This window comes from Haemaphysalis longicornis, unplaced genomic scaffold (assembly GCF_048455015.1).
Source record: "Haemaphysalis longicornis isolate Haplotype H1 unplaced genomic scaffold, Haemaphysalis longicornis Haplotype H1 scaffold_2, whole genome shotgun sequence".
In the NCBI taxonomy this organism is placed as follows: domain Eukaryota; kingdom Metazoa; phylum Arthropoda; class Arachnida; order Ixodida; family Ixodidae; genus Haemaphysalis; species Haemaphysalis longicornis.
This window is the reverse complement of record NW_027526295.1, coordinates 256,814,864-256,841,499: the sequence shown is the minus strand read 5'-3', so window position 1 is coordinate 256,841,499 and position 26,636 is coordinate 256,814,864. Positions and strand designations below refer to the sequence as shown.

The window sequence follows — 26,636 nt, the reverse complement described above, 5'->3', positions numbered from 1 at the left end:
TGTGTGTGTGTGTGCGTGTGGGTGAGTTCCTGTGTTACGTTTCCCATCGCCATTGACAAACTACAAAGCCAACAACAAGTGACAACCATGCGTGGAGCATGGCTAATTCAGGAAAACGTGTACGCGTCAGGCGCTGTTGATGCCTTTGGACGTCCCTTGCCGCTCCCACAGTTCGAAACGCGGTAAGCTCGAGTATACCGCCGTCGCCGGGCATGTAGCACGCCAAATTGTCCGTGTAGCGCATTTGTGCTCCTGCGTATACAATTGGGGCCCCATTGCCTCAAGTGGCTGCTTCCGCAGTCCTTCCTCTGACGTCATCAGGCGTAAATGGGCTCGATAAGCTGCCTCCGCGAAGAGTGTCCGGGCTGCGTAGAATTTCGCGCAATCACGCGGCATTACACGCACTTATGGAAGGACGTGTACGCGTACTTGGGGGGCTTCGTTGAGTGCTTCTTTGTGTATTGCCTTCCTTAATACATTCTAGCGTTGCCTCTGACTGCACGCTTCAAAGATTGGGTTTACTTTCTTTCTTTTCGGGACGGTCTTGAATGTGTAAGAAATACGGCTTCTCCCTTCACGTCTCGGCAAGAAATATTACTTCTGGAAGGATGCTTTCGGGCCCGCCGTCCGTGAAATTAGGGCATTCGTCTGCCTGTCGTCTGCTACCCGACGCGTCGTCTGCTGTTTTGCGCTATTTTCAGAGCATTGTGTTTGCGCTCGGGTCTTTCTCAGATGCCGACTCGTGCGGCAATCGATCGTTGTGTCGTACACCACGGCTGTAATTCGCACTTGCTTCTTGGGGTCCGTCCCCACCCAGTAAGGAGGGACGATATAAAAATGAGGCACCGGGAGAAATGCGACAATCCACTCATTCGGGCTGCGGTGAGACGGGCGCCTTTCTTTTTTGTGCGCTAATGGATCTGCAGAGCGAGAGAGAAAGGATACTTTTTGCTAGCTTGTCACACGAGACTAGACCACTTGCTCAGAGCCAGGAACGATGCGAAACACTTTGATGGTACGTAAGCATACTGGTTGCGTACGCGCAACTTGCGTAGAGTCCTGGGCTTTCTAACGTCATTGCTCATTCGCTTTCTTCACGCGCAGCTCGCAGAAACGGGGCACGAACAAAGGATGCGGACACGGCGCGCTGTCCGCGTCCTTTCTTTGTGCCCTGTTCCTGTGCGCTGTACACGAATAATGTCAAAATACCAACTAGCCCACGAGTTAACACTGCTCATTTACTGTCGTAAAACTTCACGTGAGGCTTTATTATTTTTTTGGTCTGCCTTTTTCTCGCCTCTTCTGGACGGTGTTTTTAATCAAAGAACGGCATCAGTTTCCTTAGAGTAGGCTTCACTGCGATAAACGGTAATGTGAAAAAGCCAGCTTTACAGAGACCAGGTCACGGTGTAGTGGGGGTGACGACTGCACAGCTAGCTTTTTTAAAAGCTGGCTTCACTGCTATAAACCCTTTCGGTAGTAAGCTGGGCGATGACCCAGTGAGCTTGACTTCCATACACTGGCTTTTTTAAAGTCGACTTCACCACTACACTCAAATGCATAGCTAGAAACATTTTTAAGGGAATATAAGCTAGCGGTCTTATGTCAAAAATATCAAGGCCCTAGGTCGTTTATTGATATGAGCGTTACGTTTGGCGTTGAATTACGTTACCAATCAATGAATGGTCATCATCCATTGATTGCCTTTGTTCAGCAAGGAGGCTCGTGTCTCGTATACGGGTGGGAGGGCGTATAAGGAAGGGCTAGTGGGTTGGCGCGTCCTCCTGCCTTCAAGTATTGGATGCCGTTTTTGGAGGTTTGTCACGCTCTCCTTGGGCAGTTGTATAGAGACCGCTAAATGGTGTGTGGCGGCCAGTTTCTCCGAGCAACGATGCTTCTCTGCGGACTGATTGAAGACTGACGTATGGGTTTTCCATTTGTCGAGTAAGCAGCCCTACGCCTGGGGAAGCGTGTGCAGTGCCGAATCAAGTTGTAGGTATCCCGCAGTACTTGTTCCCTACGGAAGGTGAGCGCGAGTGTCAGTGCAAAACATGTGGCTGTTTTACACTGTTTTCTTATAGCGTCTGATGTGTACATTTTTTGCTAAAGATTGCCCTACGGCATAAAGGCCGTCATAGGTACAGCACTGCGCCCGTTTCACGCAGAAAAGAGAGAAGAGACTGGTGCTGGGGGCCCCATATCCACCGCTGGAAATGTGGGCGTCTCCCAGGACGGAGCCCTGTGCCACGGAGGTGTGTATGCTGAGTTTGCGCTTCTTATTGAGGACCATCTCCTCTTGCCTCTTGAGGGGCGTGTCGTCCGGCAGAAACTCTGCACGTGTTGTCTCCAAGCCGCTTGCGACTTTCTTGCCATGACTTGTGTCGCTAGGGGTGCCATATCATTGGAACGGGGATATATGGCGGGAGTGGGAGCCAGAGGGAGGGTGGTGTTGCGACCGAGCGGGGGCACCCGATCCTTTCTCCGTGGCCTCCAACATACGATGTGTAGCGTGTATGGTGCGAGCGGCCAGCCGCTGTTGCAGCCGAAGAGAAGTCCAGAGCAGTAGGATAACGTAACTGTTTACTTCATAGCGAGAGGTGAGCCGAAGCCAAAAAAACATACAATGCCCTGACGGGCGAGGTTACAATACAGGACACGAGCAGAGCGACCGCATGGATTCGCTGCTCAGACAGGAATGATTTTCAACGTTTGAGCTGCTTCTATTTATACCCAAAAAACGCCCCCAAGAGTAACACGCCACGAACATCACAAACACCCACACGCTCTTTCCATAGTTCGTGAGTCACCCATGGCTTCGTCCCACATGGCGTCCGAGAGGGGGGGAGAGAGTGTCCTTGAAAGGTGCCGGGGTCGCGCTATCAACTGCTGATCGCGCCGATAGCGAAACGTCTGAGCCGGAAATGTCAAGGCGGGACTCACCGACGCGCAGGTGCCTGAAGGGTGTGGCGCTGGCAGACGCCGGAGGCGCGTTGCAAAGCGAGGTGACTGACCCGGCATGGCGAGACACGAAAGTACGATTCACCGACACGCGGGCGCAAATGGTCGATTCCCACGTGGTGGCTAATGCGGGAAAACACGTGGCGTTGGCCGATTCGTAACAGCTTCTCCGCCGGGGGTCCGAGATCCCGCATATCTGCATATCCGAGATCCCGCAGTGGGCTGCATATCTTTGCTCCGGCCGTGTGCCCCCGTGTCAACGTAAGTCTGATAGGCAGGCCTTGTTCTTACAGCACTTTGCCAGGCGAATATGTTTTTGGTGGTCATGTCAGTAGCGGACACCTCAGTTGCTGAGCTCGTGCAAGGCAGTGTGCGAGTTCGTGATGAGCCAAAATTTGGTGTTTTCATGGAGCTCAGATTGTAGAAACTGCCACGGGGGCCCGTGCAGTCCGAAGTGGTAGACTTCCTTTGCGATCCCGTATGTGTAGGTGATCCTTCTGGTCCCATTTAGAGTGGGTATCTCGGAACAAACCCAGGCAATTCCGGCTTCAGTTCCGTCGACGGAGGCATCGGTAAAGTTGTTTCACTCGTTCGGAGCCTCGTCCTGTGCAACTTTTCGGATGCACCGTTCTCGCCCAATTGCCGTCTCGGCGGGGAATGGGTCTGCACGGTGTGGGGGCGAGTGTTAATCGTTCCCTGGGCTCAACCGATTGAGTTATCAGGGGGCAGAGTCAGTTTGACTGAAAGTCATATCCCATAGCTCCAGAACTTGTCTCTGGTGCGTCAGGTCAACTCGATGTTGATGTCGAAGCTGAATCTTCTGTACGAGCGTGACCGAAGGAAGTGTAGTCTTTCGTGGTGTTTTGTTGACTAGCCAGCAGAGGAGCTAAATGTAGTTTTTGGTGGTCCAGATTCATCGGACACTGGTTTCTGACTAATTATAATAGTAATACCTCTATTAGACAGTAAAAAAAGGCAGTGTTACGCCTGGCAAAACCGCGTTAGGCTTGTCCGACAGAGCCTGGAAGCCAGCGTTTACAATACAAGCTAAACTTAATGCAGTGGTATAAACAAGTAACAAGGGCATATGAGGTGTTCTTTTTTTATTTTTGAAATGAGCCAGATCCACCATACGCGAATTTGAGAAACAAGTTTGTTATCTGAACTAAATGCAACGCTGTCAAAACTATTATATGATATATTTTACATGTCAGCTAGACGAGGTTAATGGCCACAAGTAATTAAAAACTATATGCGGTGAATTTGAGCAATATTGGAATGATAATTTTGGATTTGGCTCATATTGAATTGAAACACTCAAGTTGGTGCGGCATTCTCATTAAAACGTTATTTTTTTAATTGACTTTCAAGAATGATACGAATGAGTTTTGGCAGAAAAGGCATTAAACGTATGCAAAAGGGTTCAAGAACAGTAGAACTATGCATAGAGAGCAGGTAAGTCCTCTTGGCACCATTAGCAGCTCTTTTCGAATTGTTCCCTAGCACAATTTTCTTGGGCACGCCTGAAAGCACTCACAAAATAAACAAGCTTTTCATTGCCTTGCCATGAATTTCCAAAATGCTTCTTAAGAAGGCTGTTCATGTCTTCTTCACCTTAATGAAGCAGTTCGTACTCTCAGAGGGGGGGGGGGGGGGGGGGGAGATTTGCCAGGGGCTGCTATTTAGTTAAGTACTGAAATGGTAAATAATGGAGTAAAAAAAAATAAACATAACCAGAGTTACTCCGTAGGGACGGAAGAGTCAAGATAAAATCATCGTTTCACATCTGTCAGTTTCATTTCGTTCACTTATTCTTCCGTTCCTTTCGTCGTTGATTAAAATATTTCGCAGAACTCCTAATGACCGTTGAATTCCTGATAAGCTAGCTCTGAGAAGGAAAAAAAAAGAAATTCTTGAAACACGTACCCATGAAACAGTCTGAACAGTCAAGTCAAAAGCAAACTCCGATTGGGCAAATGAATTCGGCTCATTTTGATCCGTGAAACAGCAGGATCTGGCGCATTTTCGATACGAACTACGATATGCCTACACGTTTGTGGGGCATTCTTTCGCGTTTTTTTTTTGTTTTCCACCCCTTTTTAGGGGATAGTTGCCGAGTTTTTCTTGTCACTGCAGTTTTATGTGGCCTACTTTCGGTTTCTGGATCTGGCTCATTTCGAAAAAAAAAAAAAACGCCTCATATATTATTAGACTCAATACAGAAAACATGATGAAATTTTAACCAATTCTTTTGCTTTCGGCTCCCATTAATTCTCGTTGGAAACTGCGTAACCGTTCGCATCTCACAAATAGAACAGGACATAGCACTTATTTTTTAGTCACAAGCCAAGTGTGAGTTTCACGAGAGATCGCTATCAAAAAATGAACGTAAATATTTCACTGCGCATGCATATTTAACAGGTTTCATATATAGGCGGGGAACAATCGGTTGCCTGCAATAATAGCAACAGGTAGGTAAGCGAAACTTTTTTACGTGTTTTGAAAACAAAGCAAGTTTCTGAAGCATTACATTATGCAAATAGCGGAATCGATCCTTTGTTTTAAACACTGCGACTGGTAGAAAATTCATTGCACCAAAATATGAGGGGGAGATGTACAAAAAACAAGAACAGATGGGCGTGCTGTATACGCATTCGTGTCCCCGTTAGACCCGTTAGCCTAACAACATGCTCTCGCATCACGCATCGCAAACACCGTAAAGCAAAATTAATGACTGCACAGGACAGGCTCTGAACTCGTAGCAGCCGTTAGTTAAGTGAGTTGTGAGCCTGTAGTGTGAGTACTTTGTCAGTTACACTCTGTGTTCCAACCGTGAACAACCATACTATCGCCCAGCTGCCAGATCTATGTACTGACAAGAAGCAACGGCATCATCATACCACGCAACATTACGACGGCTACTCTGGAAGCAACCGCAAACCATAGAATTTGTTGATTAAATGCTATACGAGGCCGAAATGTCCGTCGAACAACGCCGCGCGTTCTGTATTGGAAATTTTTAATCTACGGGCCTCCAATTTATACAGCAATATTTCAGGCGTCGCATTTCTTGGCTGCGTGGAAGAAGGGATCTGCATATTCGCTACAGGACGGCGTTGTCTCGAACGATCTCGCTGCGCTTTCGAGCTACTACAAAGCACTGTTGTAATGAGCATCCTTAGCTGCCCAAAGTCCGTTCATTTGGTTTACGAATTCGTTCTCGTTGACGCGACGAACGATATAACAACGAAACGGATTCACAACAATCGGACGCACAGCACTGCTAGAAAAGGAAGTTTACCAAACTCATCGGGGCTTCCAAATGCAACGCCCTTCTGTTTCGTTAAATTACGCATTGTTTTCGTGAACTGACGCGCTTCCCCTTATTCGTGGGCTTTTGAAAACGAGGGGCTTACTGTCGAGACGTCTGAGTCAAATATGATTGCAGGCCTTTTGATGTCCCCTTTACTGTTTCAATTTTTTGCGTTGCTATTTGCATTAAATCAGAACGTTGGCCTCTAGTTGGTGCGTATGGTTTGGGAGGGTACTGGCTTGCTTTGCTGCAAGCGACGTCGAAATACGATAGCGTTTGTGCCATCCCTGCCGTTTGACGCCCCTGTCTATTTAGGAGGTGGTCGATTTCTTATTTCAAAGACTATTGAAGATTTCAGATTTAGTTCGGTCTGTCTCGCTCTCTATCCCTCGTTCGATGTCGGTGCTGTTAACCGCATGGAGCGTTTTCTGCTCGCGAAAACGCGCAGCGCAGGCCACAGGCGCGCTGACGCTGCCGCGTAACCACCCGCACGCTGCGCCGCAACATGGCGGCGGCTTCGGCAGCGAAATGATGTCGGGAGCTCGCGCGACTGCTTCTAGCGCTCTCTAAAATGCCGCTCAAGACACGCACAAAGTTGCTTGAGCGGAAAAGGAGCTTATAATGTGGGTGAAAACGGTACTATAAAACATCATCCGCGCCGCTACTGAATGATCCCAAGCAAATTGCAATATCTGCCGGGGTGGTAAGCCTAAAGATCCCCGGCGGAGCCAGCCGGCTGTCTCGAGTGCTTTGAAACCGCCGCCATGAGGCGCGCGCCTCCCCATTGGCGCAAGTCCCCAGGCTCCCCCCACTGCTGCGCGCGACGCGCGTCAAAATCTAGCCAAGGCAGATGCAGCCACGGGCGCGGAATCGTCGACGCGGGCGTCGAAAAAACGCACGCGCAACGCCGACGCGCGCAAATCGCGTGAAAAAACGCTCCATGCGGTTCACGCTTTAGGCAGCTATTAGCACTTGAACCTAGCAACGTTTGGCATTTGGACTCAGACTCAGTCGAGCGTGGGCAGCTTATCTGTGCTACCAGAGGAGCTTTCATGCGTTAAATGGGATATAATATGATTAGGCCTGATTAAATAACAGGTGAGGGCTTTAAGGTGTTGAATAGCGGCCATATTCTGAGCTACAGAGGGGAGGGAGAAACGAAGGAGCTGGGTGTAGGATTATTGATTGATTGTGGGGTTTAACGCGCCGACGCAACGCAGGCGATGAGGCGCGCCGTAGTGGAGGGCTCCGGATTAATTTTTACCACCTGGGGATCTTTATCGTGCGCCGAAATCTCGTACACACGGGCGTTTTTGCTTTTCGCCTCCATCAGAAAAGCGGCCGCCGCGGCCGGGAATCGAACCCGCGACCTCGTGCTCAGCAGCGCAACGCCTTAGCCACTGAGCCACCGCGGCGGGTGGTGTAGGATTATTGATCCATTCAACAAAAAGACAGGAAGGAATGTGGATCCGGCCGTAGTGATCGAGAAGGCACAAGTTGAAGGTAGTGCAGGCCTACGCACCAGCGGCTAGGTACGGAGATGAAGCTTTTGACTGCCTCTGAATAGTGTCATATATATATATATAAATATATATATATATATATATATATATATATATATATATATATATATATATATATATATATATATATATATATTGTAAGGCGAACGCATACTGGAACATAGAACAAGACACAGGGCAAGAACAATAACAAGGACATTTACTACTCACGTATCGGCAAGGGACTTGCCTTCACCAGAGGAAGCTTTAGATCACATTACTGTCATACACACTTAGGTGTATATGCACCAAAATTTTCCGGTGATCTGAGGGCGCCGTAAGTCTCGCTATGGTAGTGCTGCACGTAACAGGCCGCCCATACAAATCCTGTAGGCACGCGGGGTGGCACAACCGAAAAGAACCATCTCAATTCGTTGCAACATTGTGCCCAGTGACTTGCCGAAAGGAAAACATATAAGGCCTGGAAGCTACTGGCGCCAACACGTGCATTATTCTGTCCCATCTCTATCTCCCTTCGAATCAGTAAAAAAGAAAATGCTACTGCATATCTTCGGGGGAAAACAGCGACTGGAAACTAACCAGCGCAGTCATCTAAAATACGATAAAAATAGTAGGCCGGCCACCATTGTCAGCGCCTTTCGCAACAGGACTGCACGTGGCTCAGCTATGAACGCGCGGATAATCGAGGTGAAAACAGAGAATATAGTTTAGGCCCGAGAGGGGTTCCCGCGACAATGGATTTGAAGTCCAACCCGGGTACTGTCGACAAATTCGCTTCGCTCGGGGCCACCCGTCCAGTTTGTAGAACAGCAATATTCTCTGCTGTCGCATCCTGTTCTCCGGGGTCCGGCTGATGCGCACAAAGCCACTGTGTACACACAGCCTCTCTTCTTCCCCTCATACACCGCTTACTCAAGCCTTCCCCGACACTCTCTTTGTCTTTTTTCAATCACTGCACTCTCTCGTCGCCATCTTTCCTCACGCCGTCCCTTTGTATACGCGCTCGCGTACACCGACCGCGCAAAGGAAATTGAGAACGGTGAGTGCGCCACCGAACGACTCCCCCCTCCCCCGAGGTCATTTTCGTACACAAAAACACCGAGTGTCTCATTGCGAGAGGCATTTGTGTGCCGGATGTCGCCGAAATTGGCGGAAAGAGGAAAACGCGACGACGACGAGGCGACATGTCGACTGCGAAACAAGGTTTTCCTGCTTTATGTAACCTGCCGTGGGAGAGCAAGCCGATTTGGTTATGTCGCCGCGTCGTGTACGGGCGTCGCCGTGCTTCTCCCGCGTTTTCGTTCAATGCGCTGGCGCGAATGGAAGTTGAAGTGTCGATTCTGGCGAAAAAGAGATGCTACACGGAGGCGAGCGCAACGATCGGTTTGTGCAATGGATTGGCGTTCGTCGTTGAGCTTGGAACGATTTCATATATATACTCTCTCTCTCTGTATAAATATACATATATATATACTTTACGGGAGCGTGTTGCAATGGGACCGAGCACGAATTCGATGCGCGTCACATGCTATACACCGAGGTATACGCACAACTTCGTGTGCGATACGCAGTTTCGTGTGAAAAACAATTCGGGCGCTACATGGTCGTCCTAAATTTTTAGCATTTTTTAGTAAATGTTTCGCGAATGTTGATCGCGTGCGAACGTGGATCGAAACGTCGTGACGGTAAAGGGGATTTTTTTTTTGCTCTTATAAAACGACGGATGACTGGTGGTAACGATGCGAAGGTATTGCAATGCGAAAGCTTTAAAAGGCATATTGAGCGAAACGCCGGCGTCGGCATCGTCAGCAGCTAACTACACGGCGCATAAATTCCTCCATCTGACAAAGCCTCAGTTTAAAAAAAGAAAAAAAGTGGCACGGCTAGGAATCGTACCCGGGGTCGTTTTCTGCAGGCATGTGACTGAACCAGTACTCTTCACCACCTTTTATTTTTCAATTTGTGAACTGCACGGCGAAGCTAGGTGGAACACGGCGTTCTAGATACTTTAAAATGTGAACTAAAGGGTGCGAAGAATGTAAATAGTTACGAACGCCAGCCAAACTGTCGGCATTGCTGGCCGCACTTAGCGGCGCATCAGTCCCAGCGAGCCAGGGCGCTGCTATCCTCCCGACGCCGAGGGAAAGGGTAGCGCCCGTGCACAAACCCGCTCGTCGCCACGTCACCCAGCGCGTTCGATTGTATATTAATGCCTTCGAATTCACAAACAATAGGAAGTGCTTAAGTGTCATCGGAGTTCTTTTAATTTGCTGTGAAAAAATGGACATATATAAAAGACCGTGAAGCAGCCGACGGTCCTAATCGCGTATACGTGGCTGGAACGGTTTGCGAAGGATCAACGAGCGGATTAAAGACATCTCCGCTTCCTTTGTTTGCATGTGCTTGTCTAGTCTTGTGCAGGGTGTAACTGGCCTATAGCATTGCACTTTCTCCTGTGTTCAGTCTTCCGGTGTCTTGCGCATGTCCTAAAATACATGTCTTCCTCGTGTACTTTTCCCCCCTTCCTCTTCTTGTGATGCGCCAAGACGTCACAGATTCTGTATGCAGCCTACCGTTGTACGGGCTATCTTTGAAACTGCCTTAAAATCATGCCGTGCGTAGTGCAGGTGTTGTAGTGGGAGAGTTTTGCGAAGTCGACATTCACTGCGTGTTACCTGCACAAGTTTGAATGGGGTGGAAGTGAGAAAATAATTGCATTGCGCGAGACAACGAATACGAGGTAGGACACAGACGGGGCTGTCTGTCAACTAAAGTATTATTGAAAATTCTTGGGGCACTTAAGTCTGCTTACGTGATTCAGAGGCGAAAACCAGCGATTATTAGACCTCCGCTGCTGCAATGTGTTTTCCTTTCTTCGCTTTCATTTCGTCGTCCTTTGAAGCGAATTACACCGACAGGCAGACTGGCCACATTTCACGCTGCAGCTTCCCAACAGTGGGAGCTCTCCTCTGCGTGCGCCCGTTCTGCTGAGGCTTGAGATAGTGTCACTAGATAAATACCTAGATAAGCACAGAGTACTGTCACTGAGGCACACAAGTGAGCAACCCCTTACAAAAATGGATTTTGAGTTTCAATTCTTTTCCTGTTGAGTTTTAATTGAATCAACAGAAACTTAATTCAAACTCAATTGGCTATTGAGATGTGTCAGTAGAAACTCAAAAGGATTTGTATTGAGAAAACGCAATACAAAAATAATTGACACCAGTCTATTGAAACTCTTTGGAGAACCAATTGACAAAACTCATCAGGCTGAAACATACACTTTGAAGGGCTATTTTTTTCAGCGCTGCCCACTGTGTCTGCTGAATTAAGACTACTAGGTTACTTTTATGTTTTTGTATTATACATTGACATTTCTATTGAGTGCAGTCAATAAAAAGTCAACAAGGTTTCAATGGACAAAACTCAACAGAATATCAAATGACTTCGTTTAATTGAAACTCGATAGAGTTTCTACTGACAAAAATAAAGTAAAATTGAGAGTCGAGCTAGTTGGTGCTACGTTGTTTAAATATATACCAGTGTCCTTCTTTTTTGTCCATGTTTTATGGTTCGAGCTTAATTTTCAAAGCTGATAAAACTCCTTAGGCCAGTAGCCTTTACCAGCAGCATCTTCGATTGATTGATTGATTGTAGGGTTTAACGCGCCGACGCAACGCAGACGATGAGGCGCGCCGTAGTGGAGGGCTCCGGATTAATTTTGACCACCTGGGGATCTTTAACGTGCGCCGAAATCTCGCACACACGGGCGTTTTTGCTTTTCGCCTCCATCAGAAAAGCGGCCGCCGCGGCCGGGAATCGAACCCGCGACCTCGTGCTCAGCAGCGCAACGCCTGGCAGCATCTTCGCCCAAATAATAATTATACCTGCTAAGTGGGGAAATCAATTATATTGGACAATTTTTGACTGCATTTCCTCAAATACTGCCGCAACATGCTTTGCACAAAACAATGGAAATAAACATTGACAAAACTCTAGTGACTCATCTCTTCTGGCACGTGACTCCCGCGGAATCGTTTCCTTGCTATAGCAGCGCATTTTCTTCTTTATACCTTAGCACGCATTGACATAATGAGTGAGCAATCTCCACTACTGCTGCTAAGCTTCCGCTTTAGCGGCAGTGGACATATTCGAAGTCAGTCTTCCGGGAAAGTTGGAGCGGAATCATGAAGCATGCATATCTCGCCGGGAAAAAACGGAAAGGCGGAGGGGGGGGGGGGGGGGGGGGGGAGGCTACACATCTCGGGTCCCAGTTCTGGGGACAAAAAAAGGTCGTCACTCCCCCTACCTCTTTTCACACATACAATGCTGTGATACCTTGTATTCCGGGAAGGTAGGTGGGGAGGAGGTACATTTAAAACGCGATTCAATCTGCTACATCTACAAAAGGCATATGTGACATCGCATCCTAGTGCGATGATTCAGTGTTTTTCTGTGGAGGCACGATACTAACAGCGCTGTTTTGCAGAAATGAATACTTATCTCACAAACCCAAACGCACAAGAATATTCCAGTGACGAAATTGTGCCTATAAACACTCAGAAAAAAAAAACAGCAAAACTTTGGTGTATCACTCGCGCACCCCGCCGTGGTCTGAGCCCAAGGACGCGAGTCCTATTCCCCGTCATACATAACTTTCCTTGAGGATACCGTGAACTGTCTATGATAACAACAGTAGAACAGCAATGTGGAATGCAGAGAATTCCACAAGGAGCAAACGCGCATCTACGCTCTATTAAAACAGGTGAAAACAGTTCTTTCACTGCAAAAGAACTCCGTACGCCAGTCCAAGGCGCCGCCGCTCACACGAACTGAACGAACGAACAAACGAAGAAAACAATGAAGAAAGACAAACTGAAGCGCTGATTAACAACTCATCTTTACTGCACAGGGTCACAAAAAGAAAGAACGAGCCTGACACTGCTTCACGCCACTACAAAAAAAAAAAAAAGAGAAACCGAACAAATTAGTGGGCTGGCGTGCCGCTTGTTACACTCCGAACCGCTCTCTCGCTAACGATGTCAACACGTCCGCGGACTACGTTTCTCAAACACAAGCGCCTAGCAAATATCTTGCGCCCGCAAGCAGATCAAGAACTTTGAAGCTGTTTTCAAAGATTGGACTTTCCAGAATTCTTCCGTCCTCTCTCCTGCTGCAGTTCGCCGAAGCGGGCGCCCGGACACAAAAGACGTGCCATCCACCTCCACACCCGGCGATAACCAGTTCTTTTGGTTCCTCTGGCACCCTCCCACGCTAAGCTGAAGTGACCGCGCTGTCACGAATGTCTAGTACGCGGCGTTGCCACTGCCGCCAGTGGCGCTGACAGCCAACATTGCGACCTCGGCGGAGTTCGGTTATCTGCAATATAATATTATTACTGCTGCTAGAGGGGTTGGTAATAATTCTATAAAAGATTATTGTAAATATTAACATAGGACTCACAAGCCGCCGTAGGTTTTTTTGATATCTCGTGTCAATGTTTTCACGCTCAGTTTTCACAAGAATGCGTAGCTGTGGCATAGCCATCGCAAACCGACTTGAAACCAAGCCAATGTCGCTTGGTCGCAATCCCGGATGTGCGGGGTCCGGCGTGGTGCGGTCGTGCGGTCGTTCTCGCTGTTCTGTGCAATCTTATAGCTTTCCTCGTGTTGTTGGCGATTTATGTGCCGTGTGCGAATCTTTTCAACCAGCATCGAAGGTCAGACATTGCAGTGCAGCTGGCGATACATCGAATTTATTGAAGGAAAAGCCATCGTATGCGCTCTTCTACCGCCGGTGAACATCCTTTGTGTGTCGTGTTGTGTTTGTGCGCTGTAATCGTACGGTGAAGAAGCTTGCGAAGTGAGGTGTTACCATCCCTGTTAGCCACGCTTTGGAATCCGTCAATTTCACCACGCTGGGAGCCCCGCTGGGAGCGACGTTGTTATAAGGTAAGTTCATTCTTTCCGAGCGCTCTTGTGCAGTGCGCGTCAGGCTTGTCAAGGGCAAGCGAGCACACGGCTTCGGAGCATGCTGGCGACATCTGCTGATAGCTGCTGGGTTAGAGATAGCTTGCCATTGCGCGTGCGTGGATCTCGGACAGGCCCTGGCCGGTCGTCGTTCAGCTTTGGCCTCTAAAATTTGGAGACACCACCACCCGCAACGGGTGCTTCTTTTCTTCGTGCCAGCCGTGAGCGGTGACGCCGGAGATCAGTGCGTTATTTGACGCGGTGCATTATCACCCCAGGGACTTACGTAATCGCACAACAGGTTCGACCGAAATCCCTGCAGTGAATTCTTGTTGCGTGCTTTCCGTTTGGTGCGCTTGAGATGCAGAAGATTGGCGCTCGTTGCTTTATGCGATTACGTAACTGCCTGCGATAAACGCGTCAAACGGCGCGTCTATCTGGCCTGTCACCGCTCATGGCTGGCACTGGGGAAGACCAGTGCCCCTCGTGGGTGGTGGCGTCTGCAAATAACAGTGGCCCATGCGAAATGACGACCGGCCCGACCCTGTCCGAGATCCGCGCACGCGCAATGGCAAGCTATCTCTAACCCAGCAGTTATCAGCAGATGTCGCCAGCACGCTCCGGAGCCGTGCGCTCGCTTGCCCTAGACAAGCCTGACGCACACTGTACATTTCATCATGACAAATGTTGTGCAGACCTTCCTGAATGGCGATACTCACGACTTGGTTATTTGCCGGTATATGAACAGTGTTTTTATTCCCGCCGTCTCCAAATCGACCTAAAGGGTATGATTTCACTTCAGCCTTGCAAAAATACTGTACGTAAGTGTAACAAATTGAAGGGGGAGGCTATTGTACCGGCACACAACATTTTGAAATCAATCAGTGTTTTATTGTCTTCTGCGCTGCTGTATTGCTTTCGCGTGTTCTATATTTGTATGTATCTTAAGCTAAAGATCTAACAAAACCTTTGAAGGCAATTGACGAATGAATAAAATCCCAGATGCAGTGCCGCTACAGAACGGAGCAGCAGCCGTGAATTACCTAGTACGAAGTGTCATAAAAAACGAAAGAACACCATGATGAAGATAAATAAAATGTTTGACGAACGAAGTTAACGAAAATGAAAAAAAAAATGAAAGAGGTTGAATCGAACAAGTGCCTGTCGGATAAATAACAAACGCACGAATACTGTGCCATGCAAGCACACCTGACAGCGCTAGGCTGAGAGGCAGATCTACCAGTCACAAACAGGATAGTGTGTTCAACCAGTTAGGAGACATGGCGGTAAAATATACTTGCAAGCTAAAGTGCTGGCAGCCAGCAATATATTTGCGTATTAATTTGAACGATTGCTTGGAGAAAGAGCGTTCCCTGAGTGCAGAGCAGTGACAAATGTGGCCTAAACCGTATTTCATCCCAGCTAAAAAAATAATGCCCAAGAATATAACAAATTCATTGATTGCTTTTGGAAAATAGAGACTATGTATCCGCAGAAGGTAGGGTTTAAACCCAAAACATCTTTACACAAGTCTGATGTGTTACCTCGGCACCCTAAAGGCAAGCAGACACTTTGGCTTTAAAACCAATGCAGAAAAAAACCTGCTGCGTTAGTAGTAGTTGAAAACAGACTGCACACTGTTGTCATATATTAGTCTTTTACCACTAAGTGCCAATTCTCTCCATGTATCTTTCCGTGAATTTCTCATTTGCCAATTTTTGTCACAGGTGCTAGGCAGCTTGCGCTAGAACATGCACAGGCGTCAAACTTTCAAACTGATGAATACCAGTTTTGACTTAAGCACTTGCTCGACTTGCTAGCGTAAATTGAAATTTGCCATTGCTTCTAATCACAACCTGCTGACTGCCTTTCTCGGAGCAGTTTTGAATAAGTTGGGCTGAATGTGGTGTGAGTAATAGCAAAATCACTGAATAACATTTTGGCTGAATGTGGCATCAGACGTGCCACTGACTGATGCTACACCGGCATTGCGCGAGGGCTTAGTCAATCTGTTTTGACAGATGTTCTGCCTCTAGGAATTACCCAAATGATTGATCGGCATGGTATCACTATACTGTTAGTGCTGCTAGTGTATAAAAATCTCGCCAAGCAAAGGGATACAAGCTTTTAAATTATTTCTCATTTACAGAAACTGATGTTTTTCCCCTCACCAAACAAAACTGTTTCGTGTTCTCCTTGTGTGTAAACTGGCATTAGACGGCCTTGTTATACTGGTATACCCCTCTGGCATTGTTATGATGAAGGCAAAAATGTGGATATACCCATGTCTCATATGATCCCTTTAAGCTGCTGCTTAGTGCTACTTGTTTGGTAAACGTACTGCAAGGCACACACCATACTTCAGCGTTACAAGAGTGTAAAAGACTGCGAAATTCAAGTTATGTATTTTTCCTGTCACGTTCTTTTTGCCACGTTTTTTTTCCATCACGGTTCATGTATTTTTTTCCACTAGTCGGTAAGCACAAAGTATTGTGTGCTCATCCATTCATAAAGCCATTTGCGATGATTGCCTGATGTAGTAACTTTAGATTACAGTACCATCTGATCCTAGTTTTTTTTAATCAAGGCTTGTTTTGTAAACAAGTTCATGCAAGTTGACAATTTTCTAATTTTGTTTTACGAGATTTCAAGCATTAAAATTTCAAAAAACAAAATCCACAGGTTGACAGATATGCTTTTGCACAGGTTTGGGGTTTCTCCTGTCAGGTAGTGGCTCTACCAGTCTTTATAGGCCGATTTGGATTTCTTTTGGGCCTGAAAGATGTGGAAGACACGATTACGGACCCATGCGGGTGATTTTTTGGCTCCCTGCCGCCTTGAAACATAGTCGTTCCTGTAGATTTTAGGCGCCTTAATGCGGAAGGCATTCAACTAAAGGCATTCCACTCCCTACCAATTGTAGAATTAATTGATGCGGCTAGCTTGGCTTACGGCATTAAAATCTGAGGAAAGCTTATACATTTGTTGAACTGCAATCTCCCTGCTTTCCAAACATACAAGCCAAGTAACTTTTAAAATAGCCAGGTACTTAAACCAGCATGCTTAATGAGAAGGGATGCAATCATCATTTCGTACTTGACTGGTGCAAACAAACAAGTCTGTTTCTTGTATTTTGCAGGCTACACAGTCAAGTAGGCAAGTGGACCCTGCGAGGCTCCAGCCCTCCCGTGATGCTTTCGTGAGCAATAAAGCAAGCTTTGCCATGCAACACCTCACTATTTCGCCTGCTCATTGGGCACCTTGACGACAGTTTTTAGAATGTTTTTGCAATATTGAAGCAGACTTAGTATATATTTAGTACAGTTAACTGAACTTTACTATGCAATTGTTGAAATAACTTGACAAAAAACTAACAGGAAATCAAACGGGCTGTCTTGAATATGCTCAGTAGGTTTTCATTTGACATTTCTCAACAGGAACTCAACAGGAGAATGAATAGAGAGTCAACACAGACTCAACTGGAACTCAACAGACTTTTCTCAATAGACTTTCAATTGACACGTCACAACAGGAACTCAACAGGAAAAGTGTATTGAGACTCAACAGAAAGTCAATTGAAAATCAACAGACATGTTGACTATAGTCAATAGACTTTCAATTGAAACTCAGCGTTGAGTTTCAATTGAAACGCGGCGGCCAATTTTCAACGAGAACTCAATACAAAATTTCTATTCAAAGTCAATTGACTGTCAACACAATGTACTGAGTAAAGTCAATTGACTTTCAATTCAATCTCAATAACCATTTTTGTAAGGGACGGCGGCCATTTTGGCGTTTATCAGTGTTGCCAGATTACCGCTTCTGCGGCCTCACCGCTAGCTTTGACAAGGCAATTTGTAAACAACACTGCCAAAGACGCAGAAGCACGGCACCTTCGGACACACATCTGCAGCTGAAATGCTGGGAAGCGCATTATCTTTGATACGCGTTCGGAACGAAGCCAGTCGCGCGCAGCCGCAGAGCAGGGAGGACAAGCTGAGACTACCACAGTTGAGAGACAGAAAACGCATAAACAACAAAATGGCAGTGACCATGAGCCGTCGCGGCAACGACTATATTCTAGTAACGTTGCCGTCGCGTTGTAAACAAATGTCGCGTGATGCGAACTGACCAATGATCACGGCGGCGGCACGGAACAATAGGAGAAGGGAGTGCCGATACTCTGTAACCTTATCTAGTGACACCAGCTTGAGTTTTGGCTAGTTGGTTGCAAGACATATCGGTGAAAACAGCGCAGGTGAAGACATATCGTCCCCGCCTTTGCGCTGTTTTCACGGACCTGTTCTACTCCCGTGCCGTCGCGTTAATTCCCCTGTCACGCATCAGGCTCATTTAATTCTCGTTCTATTCTGGCACTGCGCCGGATTCGCGGCGCTGTGGTTAGCGCACTTGGCTGCTGCCGTGGCGACCAGGCTTCAAATCCCACACAGACCCAGATGTACTATTTTTATTTAATTTCTCTTTACAGCGGCGGCCATTGTGGAACCATTCGTGTTGAGGCCGACGACAACTAAGGTCGCTTTTCGCGTTTGATGAGACATCCTAAGGTTTTCGCCTAAGGAAGTCTTTTAAGGCTTCCGCCTTAAAGATCACAGCCTGTGGCCCAGTGGCCATCCACCAGAGGCTGCTCTTTAACATACTGGGAAACAGTAGGGGCAATTGCTAAGGGAACGTTTGCGACCAATGGCGCGCGTCCTCGTATCCTGGCTGATGAGTGCACCCGAAACGTATAAGCTGTCGACGTGAAGCAATTGTATCATTACCGTAATCAATCGTCACCATTTCCAGGTTTCTTTCACTCCGCGGGCTGGTACAGACGACGTGTGACGTGTCGCAGTGGTTGAAAAAGTAGGGAAAAAATGCACTGACGATTACTTATACTCCCTAATGAGAAATTTGGGCGCAGCGCGAGCTGCAGTCTTCCCTGTCACGGCGAATATCTGCTGCGTCTCAGGAAGTGATCGCGTGATCAGCGAACGCACGGCGGCCCGCGCTACTCTGTCGCCGTGTTGTTGCAAATCGTGTTTTAACCAGAGTTCCATGCTAATACCGTAAAAACCCGCATATAATACGAACCCGCGTATAATACGAGGTGTAATTTGGGGACAGCAAAATCAGAAAAAAAGTTTTCATCCACATATAATACGAGGTAAAGAGCACATAAAACATTTATTTGCACTGCAGTTACCCGTCAGTCATTGTCAGTTTTCGCTGGCACTGTCTCCCGACGTCCGTTCAGTCATCGTCAGGTTCCCTGCCGCTGTCTCCTGAAGTCGCCTTGTTGGAAATGTCTTCCCACAGAAAGTGGTCCTCAGTGCCATCAAGGGCGTTCGAGATGCCGCATTTCTTAAAAGAGCGACTGACGAGCTCCTCTGGGATGCTGGCCCACGCATCCGCGATCCAGCTACAAAGCACCGCTGGAGAAGCCCGCGTCAGCCATTCGGTAGCTGTCACTTACGGGTCTCCTGACCTCATCCTCTCTTGGTAGCAGGACCTGATGCAGTCTTTGAAAGGCTTGTTGATGCAAACGTCTTGCGCTTGCAGCTGGGATGTCATTCCTCCTGGAATGACAATGAGTTCAATGCGGGGTTCGCTCAACAACTTCTTCACGGAATCGGCCAGGTGGCAGCGAAAGGCGTCCAACACGAGCACTGACGGGAACCCCCAACAGTGCTCCAGGCCGCCGATACCACACAGACTTTATCCAGTCAAGCACCAGCTGCTTTCTCCACCCGCGAATGCTGCTTTCGGTGACGCCGAACTGCCGTCCTGCGGCGCAATTCCTGATGGTCTTGGCACATAAAATAACTTTTCTTTTAATTGCCGCTGAATGCTGCCTTCGTGCACCCGACATCGTGTTAGACTTGCGGTGAACGTGCTGATCCTTCGCGTGGTCAAAACAATCAAAATGGCGCCGGCTGAGAGAAGCAGCAGCTAGCTAACGCCACCGCAAGACGGCCCACCCTCGGCTGAAACCGAAACCTAAAGTGCACATTTTCGGCTGAAAACTTTGGGATCCACATATAATACGAGGCACAAATTGTACATAGTAAAATGTCGAAAAAAAACCTCGTATTATCCGCGGGTTTTTACGGTATATACTAGAGGGAAATCTGGCGCCACTGTCTAGGCGAGCCTAGGGTGCCTCGATGCGCGCCCGCTCCGCTGAGGGTGGCGACACTCTTTGAAGGGGTCGCCGCCGCCAAGACCGGTTCTCGGGAGGTGCCGCCGCCATTTTCTTGCATCCCGCCCCCGCCGACTCCCGTGCTAGGCGCGCGAAAAGCGGCGCTCTTCACAAAGTCTCTTTGCAGAACGCCTGGGCGCTGCGTTCCCCAGTGTTCGAACAGCTCTAAAAATTTTACGAGGATGTTTTCGTTTCTTAGAGACCCAAAAAGCGGCTTCTAAGTTCTGTGGACGGTGAAGATCAAGCGGAACAAGTGGCAGCCGACGAACCACTTCTGCATATGCAGTGTAAGTACAGTGGTGATCTCGCTTAGGATGAAGACGGGTGCGCATGGCCACCGGTACTATCAGAGCAGCCTACCGTGGGATGCGTGAAGCCGCACGCATGCGCTGTGCGTGTAGAGCGAGGCTATACTTCTAGCGCGCGCATCGCGTCATATCGTAGCGTCTGAACGTCGTCTGCTAACTTCATCGTGCTTGAAGCGGTGGAGAAATCGGGCGCTGTAAAAATAAGTGTAAACTTGAAACCGCAAGAAAACTGTTTCTTAGTGAGTGGTTATCCGTTCATTAGCTTGAATGCAATGCAATTAGTTCGTCACATCGCAAGTTCGCAACTCGCCAGCATGCTTCAACGAGGCTCCATAAAAAGATGACGTTAATTGAAACAGCAGTTTATTTGTTTTAGGTAATTACCGCTGAAACCAAAGGAGCCCATGCACACAATGTTTGTCAGAAATAAATTGAGAGCTTAAAGTGAGCTGGGGCACTACAACCCCGATTCAATTTACGGTGGAAAAGATACTTTGTGGTTTTTATTAGGCATGTTCGTACAAGGTTCGAAGATTCGGTGTTCGAAGCGAGGCACCATTAGCAGACGACGCACAGCATATCAGAAGATGATCAGACGCTCCGATGACGCAATCCGCACGTTCAAAGCAAATTACGGCTCGACACGCACAGCGCATGCGCGATGCTTCGCGCGGCCGACGGTGGGCTGCTCTGATGGTACCGGCGCGCACGCGCTCCCATGTTCACCCTAAGCGAGATCACCACTGTACCCGGCTTTTCAGCAGTGCCAAATCCATTTGGGGCTATTGTCAGCAGTGATTTCCCTACACCCCCCTAGGGGGTGTGTAGACCCCCCCTAGTTTTTCTGGACACCCCCCCTTGAATCCCCAAATTTCACTCTTGTCAGTCCTTGTATGGACCTTTTTCACTATCGATCTGCGCATGCGCGGGCTGCCCGTCTGCTATTCTTGGCAGTAGCCTCGGGCAAAATAAACAAAAGTGCGCCCCCCGAGCTTGCTGTTAGCGTTGCACGTATTTATTTCCTTTTTTTCGACAGCTCGTGGCAAGTTCGTATGTGCACACAAAAAAGGCTTTCAAAGGAAAGGGGCAAAGTGCGTCACGCTGCGTCAAGTAAGACGTGTGCAAGTTTAATTATAAGAACTGCGAACAAATAACATATCGATTCGTCACGGGGATGAGCGTTTGGTTAACAGACGTCTATTATTTCACTAGTGGGATAAAAAAACAGCTTTTCTAGTTTATGAACCCCCCCCCCCCCCAGAGCCATTGAGACACCCCCCCTTGATTCGATGCCTGGGGAAACCCCTGATTGTCAGCTTGTCTGTGTGGCTGTTTCTAGATACCAGACGTACGGTTTTATGCGTTTATGTTGGAGGTTTCATCATGCTTTTGCGGCCTTTTTATATTTGATTGATAAAAACGGACGGGCCGATATGAAACGTGTGGCGCTTTGCATCTTCAGTTCTTTCCTTTTGTATCATGAAATAAGGCGCTCGTTGTAAGAAGGTGTGCGACCTTTCTCAGTCCCGAAGCGTCATCCCGGCGCATCACGCTTACTTCACCAAAAGTAAAGCTGTAGACTGGGCTAGTTGGTAATTCATAGGGATCAAATGTAGCGCAACAGAAACACACGGGATGCACCATACCTTCGCTAATCAACTCAAAATAGAGAACCCTTCACCAAAACCGTACTCTTCTGTTCATATACCCTGGAAAAGGAACGAATATCAAAAGTAAAGCCAAATCAAGCCCACACTGTTAGCGAGACCAGCTCTATCAAGGCGCGTCACGCAGCAAAAGCGCGCCCCGCGGCCAGCGGATGCAAGAAAATGGCGGTCGCGCTAGCAGACGACGCGGTTGTCCTCACCCTCAGCGGAGCGGGCGCGCATCGAGGCACCCTAGGCGAGCCGCGCTTCAGCGAGCGTTTCGTTAGAGTGTACTCGTCATGTGTACCGGGCAGGCGCGTTTCACTTGTCCTTGGCATGGCTCATGAACAGGCTGGGAAGTTGCCTCTGGTTGCAATGTAACTGATTAAGCAAATTTGTTTTGTTATTTTAAAATTGAAAACACCAAAAAAGATTTATTTGTCAGGGATTATTTAGAAGCTTCATGCAAGATGGACAAAAAAAAAGATGTTACCCTTTTTTTATTTTGGCTTGGAGACAAAGAAGCCTTGTGGCTAGCCAAGCCAAGTAGGCGAGGAACGTCGCTAGCTGCAATGGCGGCGCCCACGGCGGCCCGCGATTGCAGCGCCAGATTTTTCTCTAGTATATATTGGTATGAAACTCTATGGTTTGAACTTCCCGCGCAAATGTCACGTGGCGAATGGAACAGCGTCTGGGGAAAGTGTCACAGCCTTGGCGGCGGCACATGAAACAAGAGTGAGGGGGAGGCAGTGATAGAGGACGCCATTGCCGCGCGTGCCGCCTTCCTCTTCACCCTTTTCCAGACGTTCCTCTTCGTTTTCTTGTTTCTGCCGCTGCTGCGTTCGCTCACTCGGTTCTGCGGACGATGACGCCGCGAAACCCAGGTAACGGCTGCCAGAGGGTTGCACCCTAAAATGCTACGGCGGCGCATAAGCTTTGCCTTATGACGCAAGAATGCGCAAAAGTCGCTTCTCGCTGAGGTTTAGCGTCGCTGTGTTTAGCGCCGCTGAGTTTGGTGTTGCTGATTTTAAAGTTACTGAGTTATGATGTCGCAAAATGCGCAAGAAATACTAAGGAGGCCTCTCACAAAGGAACGCCTACAGTTCAATAAATGCGTATTCCTCCTCCTCCTCCTCCTCCTCCTGAATTTTTCTTTATGAGTAGGCTTCACTGCAAGAAACTACGCGGTAAAGCCACCTTTTATAAGACGAAATTTTACAGTGGGCCCCTTTAAGGTCGGTTTCGCAACTTTGCACAAACGCGTTGCTAGGAGGACGCTCTTTCAGGGCCGATATAACCAGTCTCATCAGAATATGAAGGTCCAAGAACATTTTTAAACCGAACCAGAATTTTCTCGGCATGTTCTTGCTGTGCCTGCCCAGTTACGCCGATGTGGAGACCCCGCGTTTTTCTCCAATTTAACTTCATTAAAACTAACGCTGAGATTAACTGAAACTTCAACGTCAAGACTGTTAGAATGCGTTGGCAGACTTTAATTGAACATGCAAGTGGCGTGAACGGTTGCCGACGCATCCGGCCGTAAGAACACGCAAGACTGCTTCGTTGGCATTTCGCAAAACGTTCGCTTATTGCTCACGTAAACTCAGGTCTTTTCGCCAGACGGTGGCGGCTACATTCCGCCTGACATATTAAATAACGTTTTCAATTGTGCTGTTGGCTTCGCCCTCACTGATAAAGCCAAAATCCCCAGAAGTGCCACGAAGTTGTATGACGCCCGCCGCTGGAGTTGGTTTTACGCAACATTACTAACGTATGCAGGTACCGCTGATTAAATTTCCGCTTCTGTGGGGAGGTCGTCTGCTTTGCCAGCGCCTTACTGCAAGCACCCCCGCCATGGAGCCTCTGCGTCGCCGTTGCGGCGTTAATTAGCATCGCGTACCGTGACGTTGCTGCATGGAGGCAAAATAAATAAAATCCCACGAAAGTGCACCTGGGGCCGTTTGCTTAGTCAGCGTGCATAGACGTACCCCCCCCCCCCTCCCCCCTCAAAAAAAAAAAAAACTACTCGCCGACGCTGAGATGCGGTGATCTAACCAGAACTACATAGCCACTCTCGTGGTGGGTCCTGTTTCTGATGTGTATGTTATAACGAGGGCTCTTGGGGGCACCTGCGGCCACGTCGAACCAATATATCAACAGTCGCTGGTCATCCGCTTTGCCCTTAGTTTTCTTGGACTAGTGTTGGTTACCCCGTGCCTATGTTACGGACGGTTTTTGGGGTCGTCCATCGAGAAGACAGGAATTCTTGTGTCGATCCTACGAGGGGACGTAGCTAAGAGGCCTTCTTTTTCCTTGGAGGCGTTGACGCTGCTTGACCACAGCTGTGCGCTTCCCCACGGCGGCAGGTGCAACCGAACGAATGTGAGGCACGTTCGGCGATCGGTTTCCGCGCTCATGCGTTAGGAATGGAATGCGAAGAGCGGCGGAGTTTAGACATCCGTAGCTGTAGCAGCATTTTCGCATTCTTGTGGAGTGGTCGTTTGAACGCAGTGGTGCGAGCCGTTCGGTGTTTCCGTCGCAAAAACTGTGAAGACATCGCGTTTACAACGCATCGGTTGCCGCAGCTTAAAATTACGACAGGAGAAAAGGGGAGGGGGGTTGGAAGTGGGAGGCGGAGCTCTCACGTGGCAAAGCATACCTCAACAGTGGAGATAAAAAATGCGGTGGAACAATGTTACGACGCAGTTTTACACGTGAGTTTCCCGTTGACTAACGGCAAGCCTTTTTCAGAAAACTCGGTTGGACGGCGTGGTTTATTTTTGTTCTTTTATTTTCCCTTTCGCGCAATTGCGGAACCGCAATTTGTAATTAATAGACTTTGTAAGGCGTTCTTTCAAGGCCTCGTTTTTTTTTTCTTTAAGAGAAGAACAGTTAAGAAAAGCGGTTGAGTTGCGTGACGACGACAGCAAAGTGTAATGAAACTGAAAACAAAAAAATAGCTAGTAGGGGGGAAAAAAAGGCTGAAATCCTAATAATGACCGATTACCCAGTAATTGTAGCGTATTTAGCGTTTAAACCGGCATGTCGCAGGGAAGGGAGGAAAGCGAAAACGCTTCATTTTTTTAATGGATTACCCTTGGAGCAGCGCTAGGAAGAGTTGGAGGGGTTAGACGAGGCTATACTTCTTTAGCGGCTCCGGTCTCGGCGTAGTTCCACAGCCCCAGGAGGAGCGGTAGCAGCAGCCAGTACGATGCACGCCTGATGGGCCCCGCAGTGCAGGGCCGGACATTCCCAGAGCGAATGACGGATGGTTGGCGGAAGAGGGTGCGTGCAGTCACGTGTCAGGCGTCTCCCGCTAGTCGGCGTGGGGTGGTGCCTCAAAGGGGCCCTGATACGTGCGAAGGGAAGTCGGAACTGCGAGCAACAGAAAAATTTCGCCTGGCTCTCTCTATCGGGGAACAGTCATGTAGTGCCTATCACTCATAGCTGAATCGTATTCGTCGCGCTTTCGCTTTTTTTGGGTTAATCCCATGAGGGCGCTGGATTTCGTTGACTTATGTACAGGGCTGAGAAATTGGACATCAGAAAGGAAAATTTCTACGATAATTCCCACGGCAGTGCTTTGCTTTTAGAGGCTAGAGCAGGTTGCTTGCGAACTAAGAGCTTTGTGGGGAAGTATTCACAAAATGATGGGGTATGCGTGGTCTGCGGAAAAGAAACAAAAACTATGCGGCACATAGTGTTAGAATGCGAGGGTATCCACCCAATTCTACTCGAGGGAAATATTCGGCTTCCAGAAGCCCTAGGATTTAAGAGTAGCACAGAGGAAGTTAACCTCAAGGCTGTCGAGGCGACGAAAAGAAGATTAGAATGCTGGTGCACGAAAAGCAGAGAGGGGAATATTGTCTAGGACAGCTACCACCTGTAACAGAAAATATGAGTATTTTGTGCCAATAAGTTTTCTGTGCCTGCCCTAAGCAGCGCTAGTATTAAACCAAGAGTATAAAACATAACACATACGCACAATCTTTCATACCACGCACTATCATTGATTGGAGCGATGTAACCGCACACATAGCCATATAGCCTGATGTAGCGAAGTTCAAGGAATTAATTTGTACTACAGTGACGTGCTGATAAAAGTGTTGTCTTTTTTTTTGTTCGCTGTGTATTTTTGATACTTGTGATGCTTTGTACGTTGTTACTTGCTCTTAACGTTTTTATATACGTTGTTATTTTTGTTGCTTACTTTTTTTGTTCGTTCACTTTCACATCTCAGTGATGAATTGCATTGCTTTGTTGCGTGCTGACGCACACACAAAATAACTTCTGGTTGTTGTTTATCTCTTTATCTCTTTCCTTTATGTATGCTGCACCTGAATGTACATGTATTCTGGTTGTTATTCGAAGCCCCCCCTATGCAATACCCTCATTCGAGGGCCTTTAGGGGTATTGTAAATAAATAAATAAATAAATAAATAAATAAATAAAAAATCAACTAAATAAATAAATAAATAAATAAATAAATAAATAAATAAATTAGTCGTTTTGGTAAGATGACACGTCATCACCCCGCTTCAAAGGGCATACCAATAGCAATCATCATCACCATCACCCTCATTATGGGCGTTTGTTAGTAATTGTTTGGGAGTTTAACTGTAACTTTAATTTTAACTTTTTTATTTTGTGGGGACGGGGGGTTGAGGGCGCTTCTTACGCTTAAGGCAGAGCTGAGACGCGATGCGCGCGAATT

The 26,636-nt window shown here is 47.8% G+C and overlaps 1 protein-coding gene across 2 annotated transcripts in view; it reads left to right on the top strand.

The window, feature by feature from the left end:
- Window positions 1–26,636, top strand: part of LOC144170463 (uncharacterized) — a 116,097-nt gene that overhangs the window by 25,354 nt on the left and 64,107 nt on the right. Inside the window, exon 2 of one of the 2 annotated variants that reach the window (XM_077700286.1) lies at window positions 2,166–2,252. The exons of the other annotated variant lie outside the window; for it this stretch is intronic. Within the exon in view, the coding sequence (XP_077556412.1) occupies window positions 2,166–2,252 (87 nt within the window). The remainder of the gene's footprint in view (window positions 1–2,165; window positions 2,253–26,636) is intronic. 2 annotated transcript variants of the gene reach the window in all.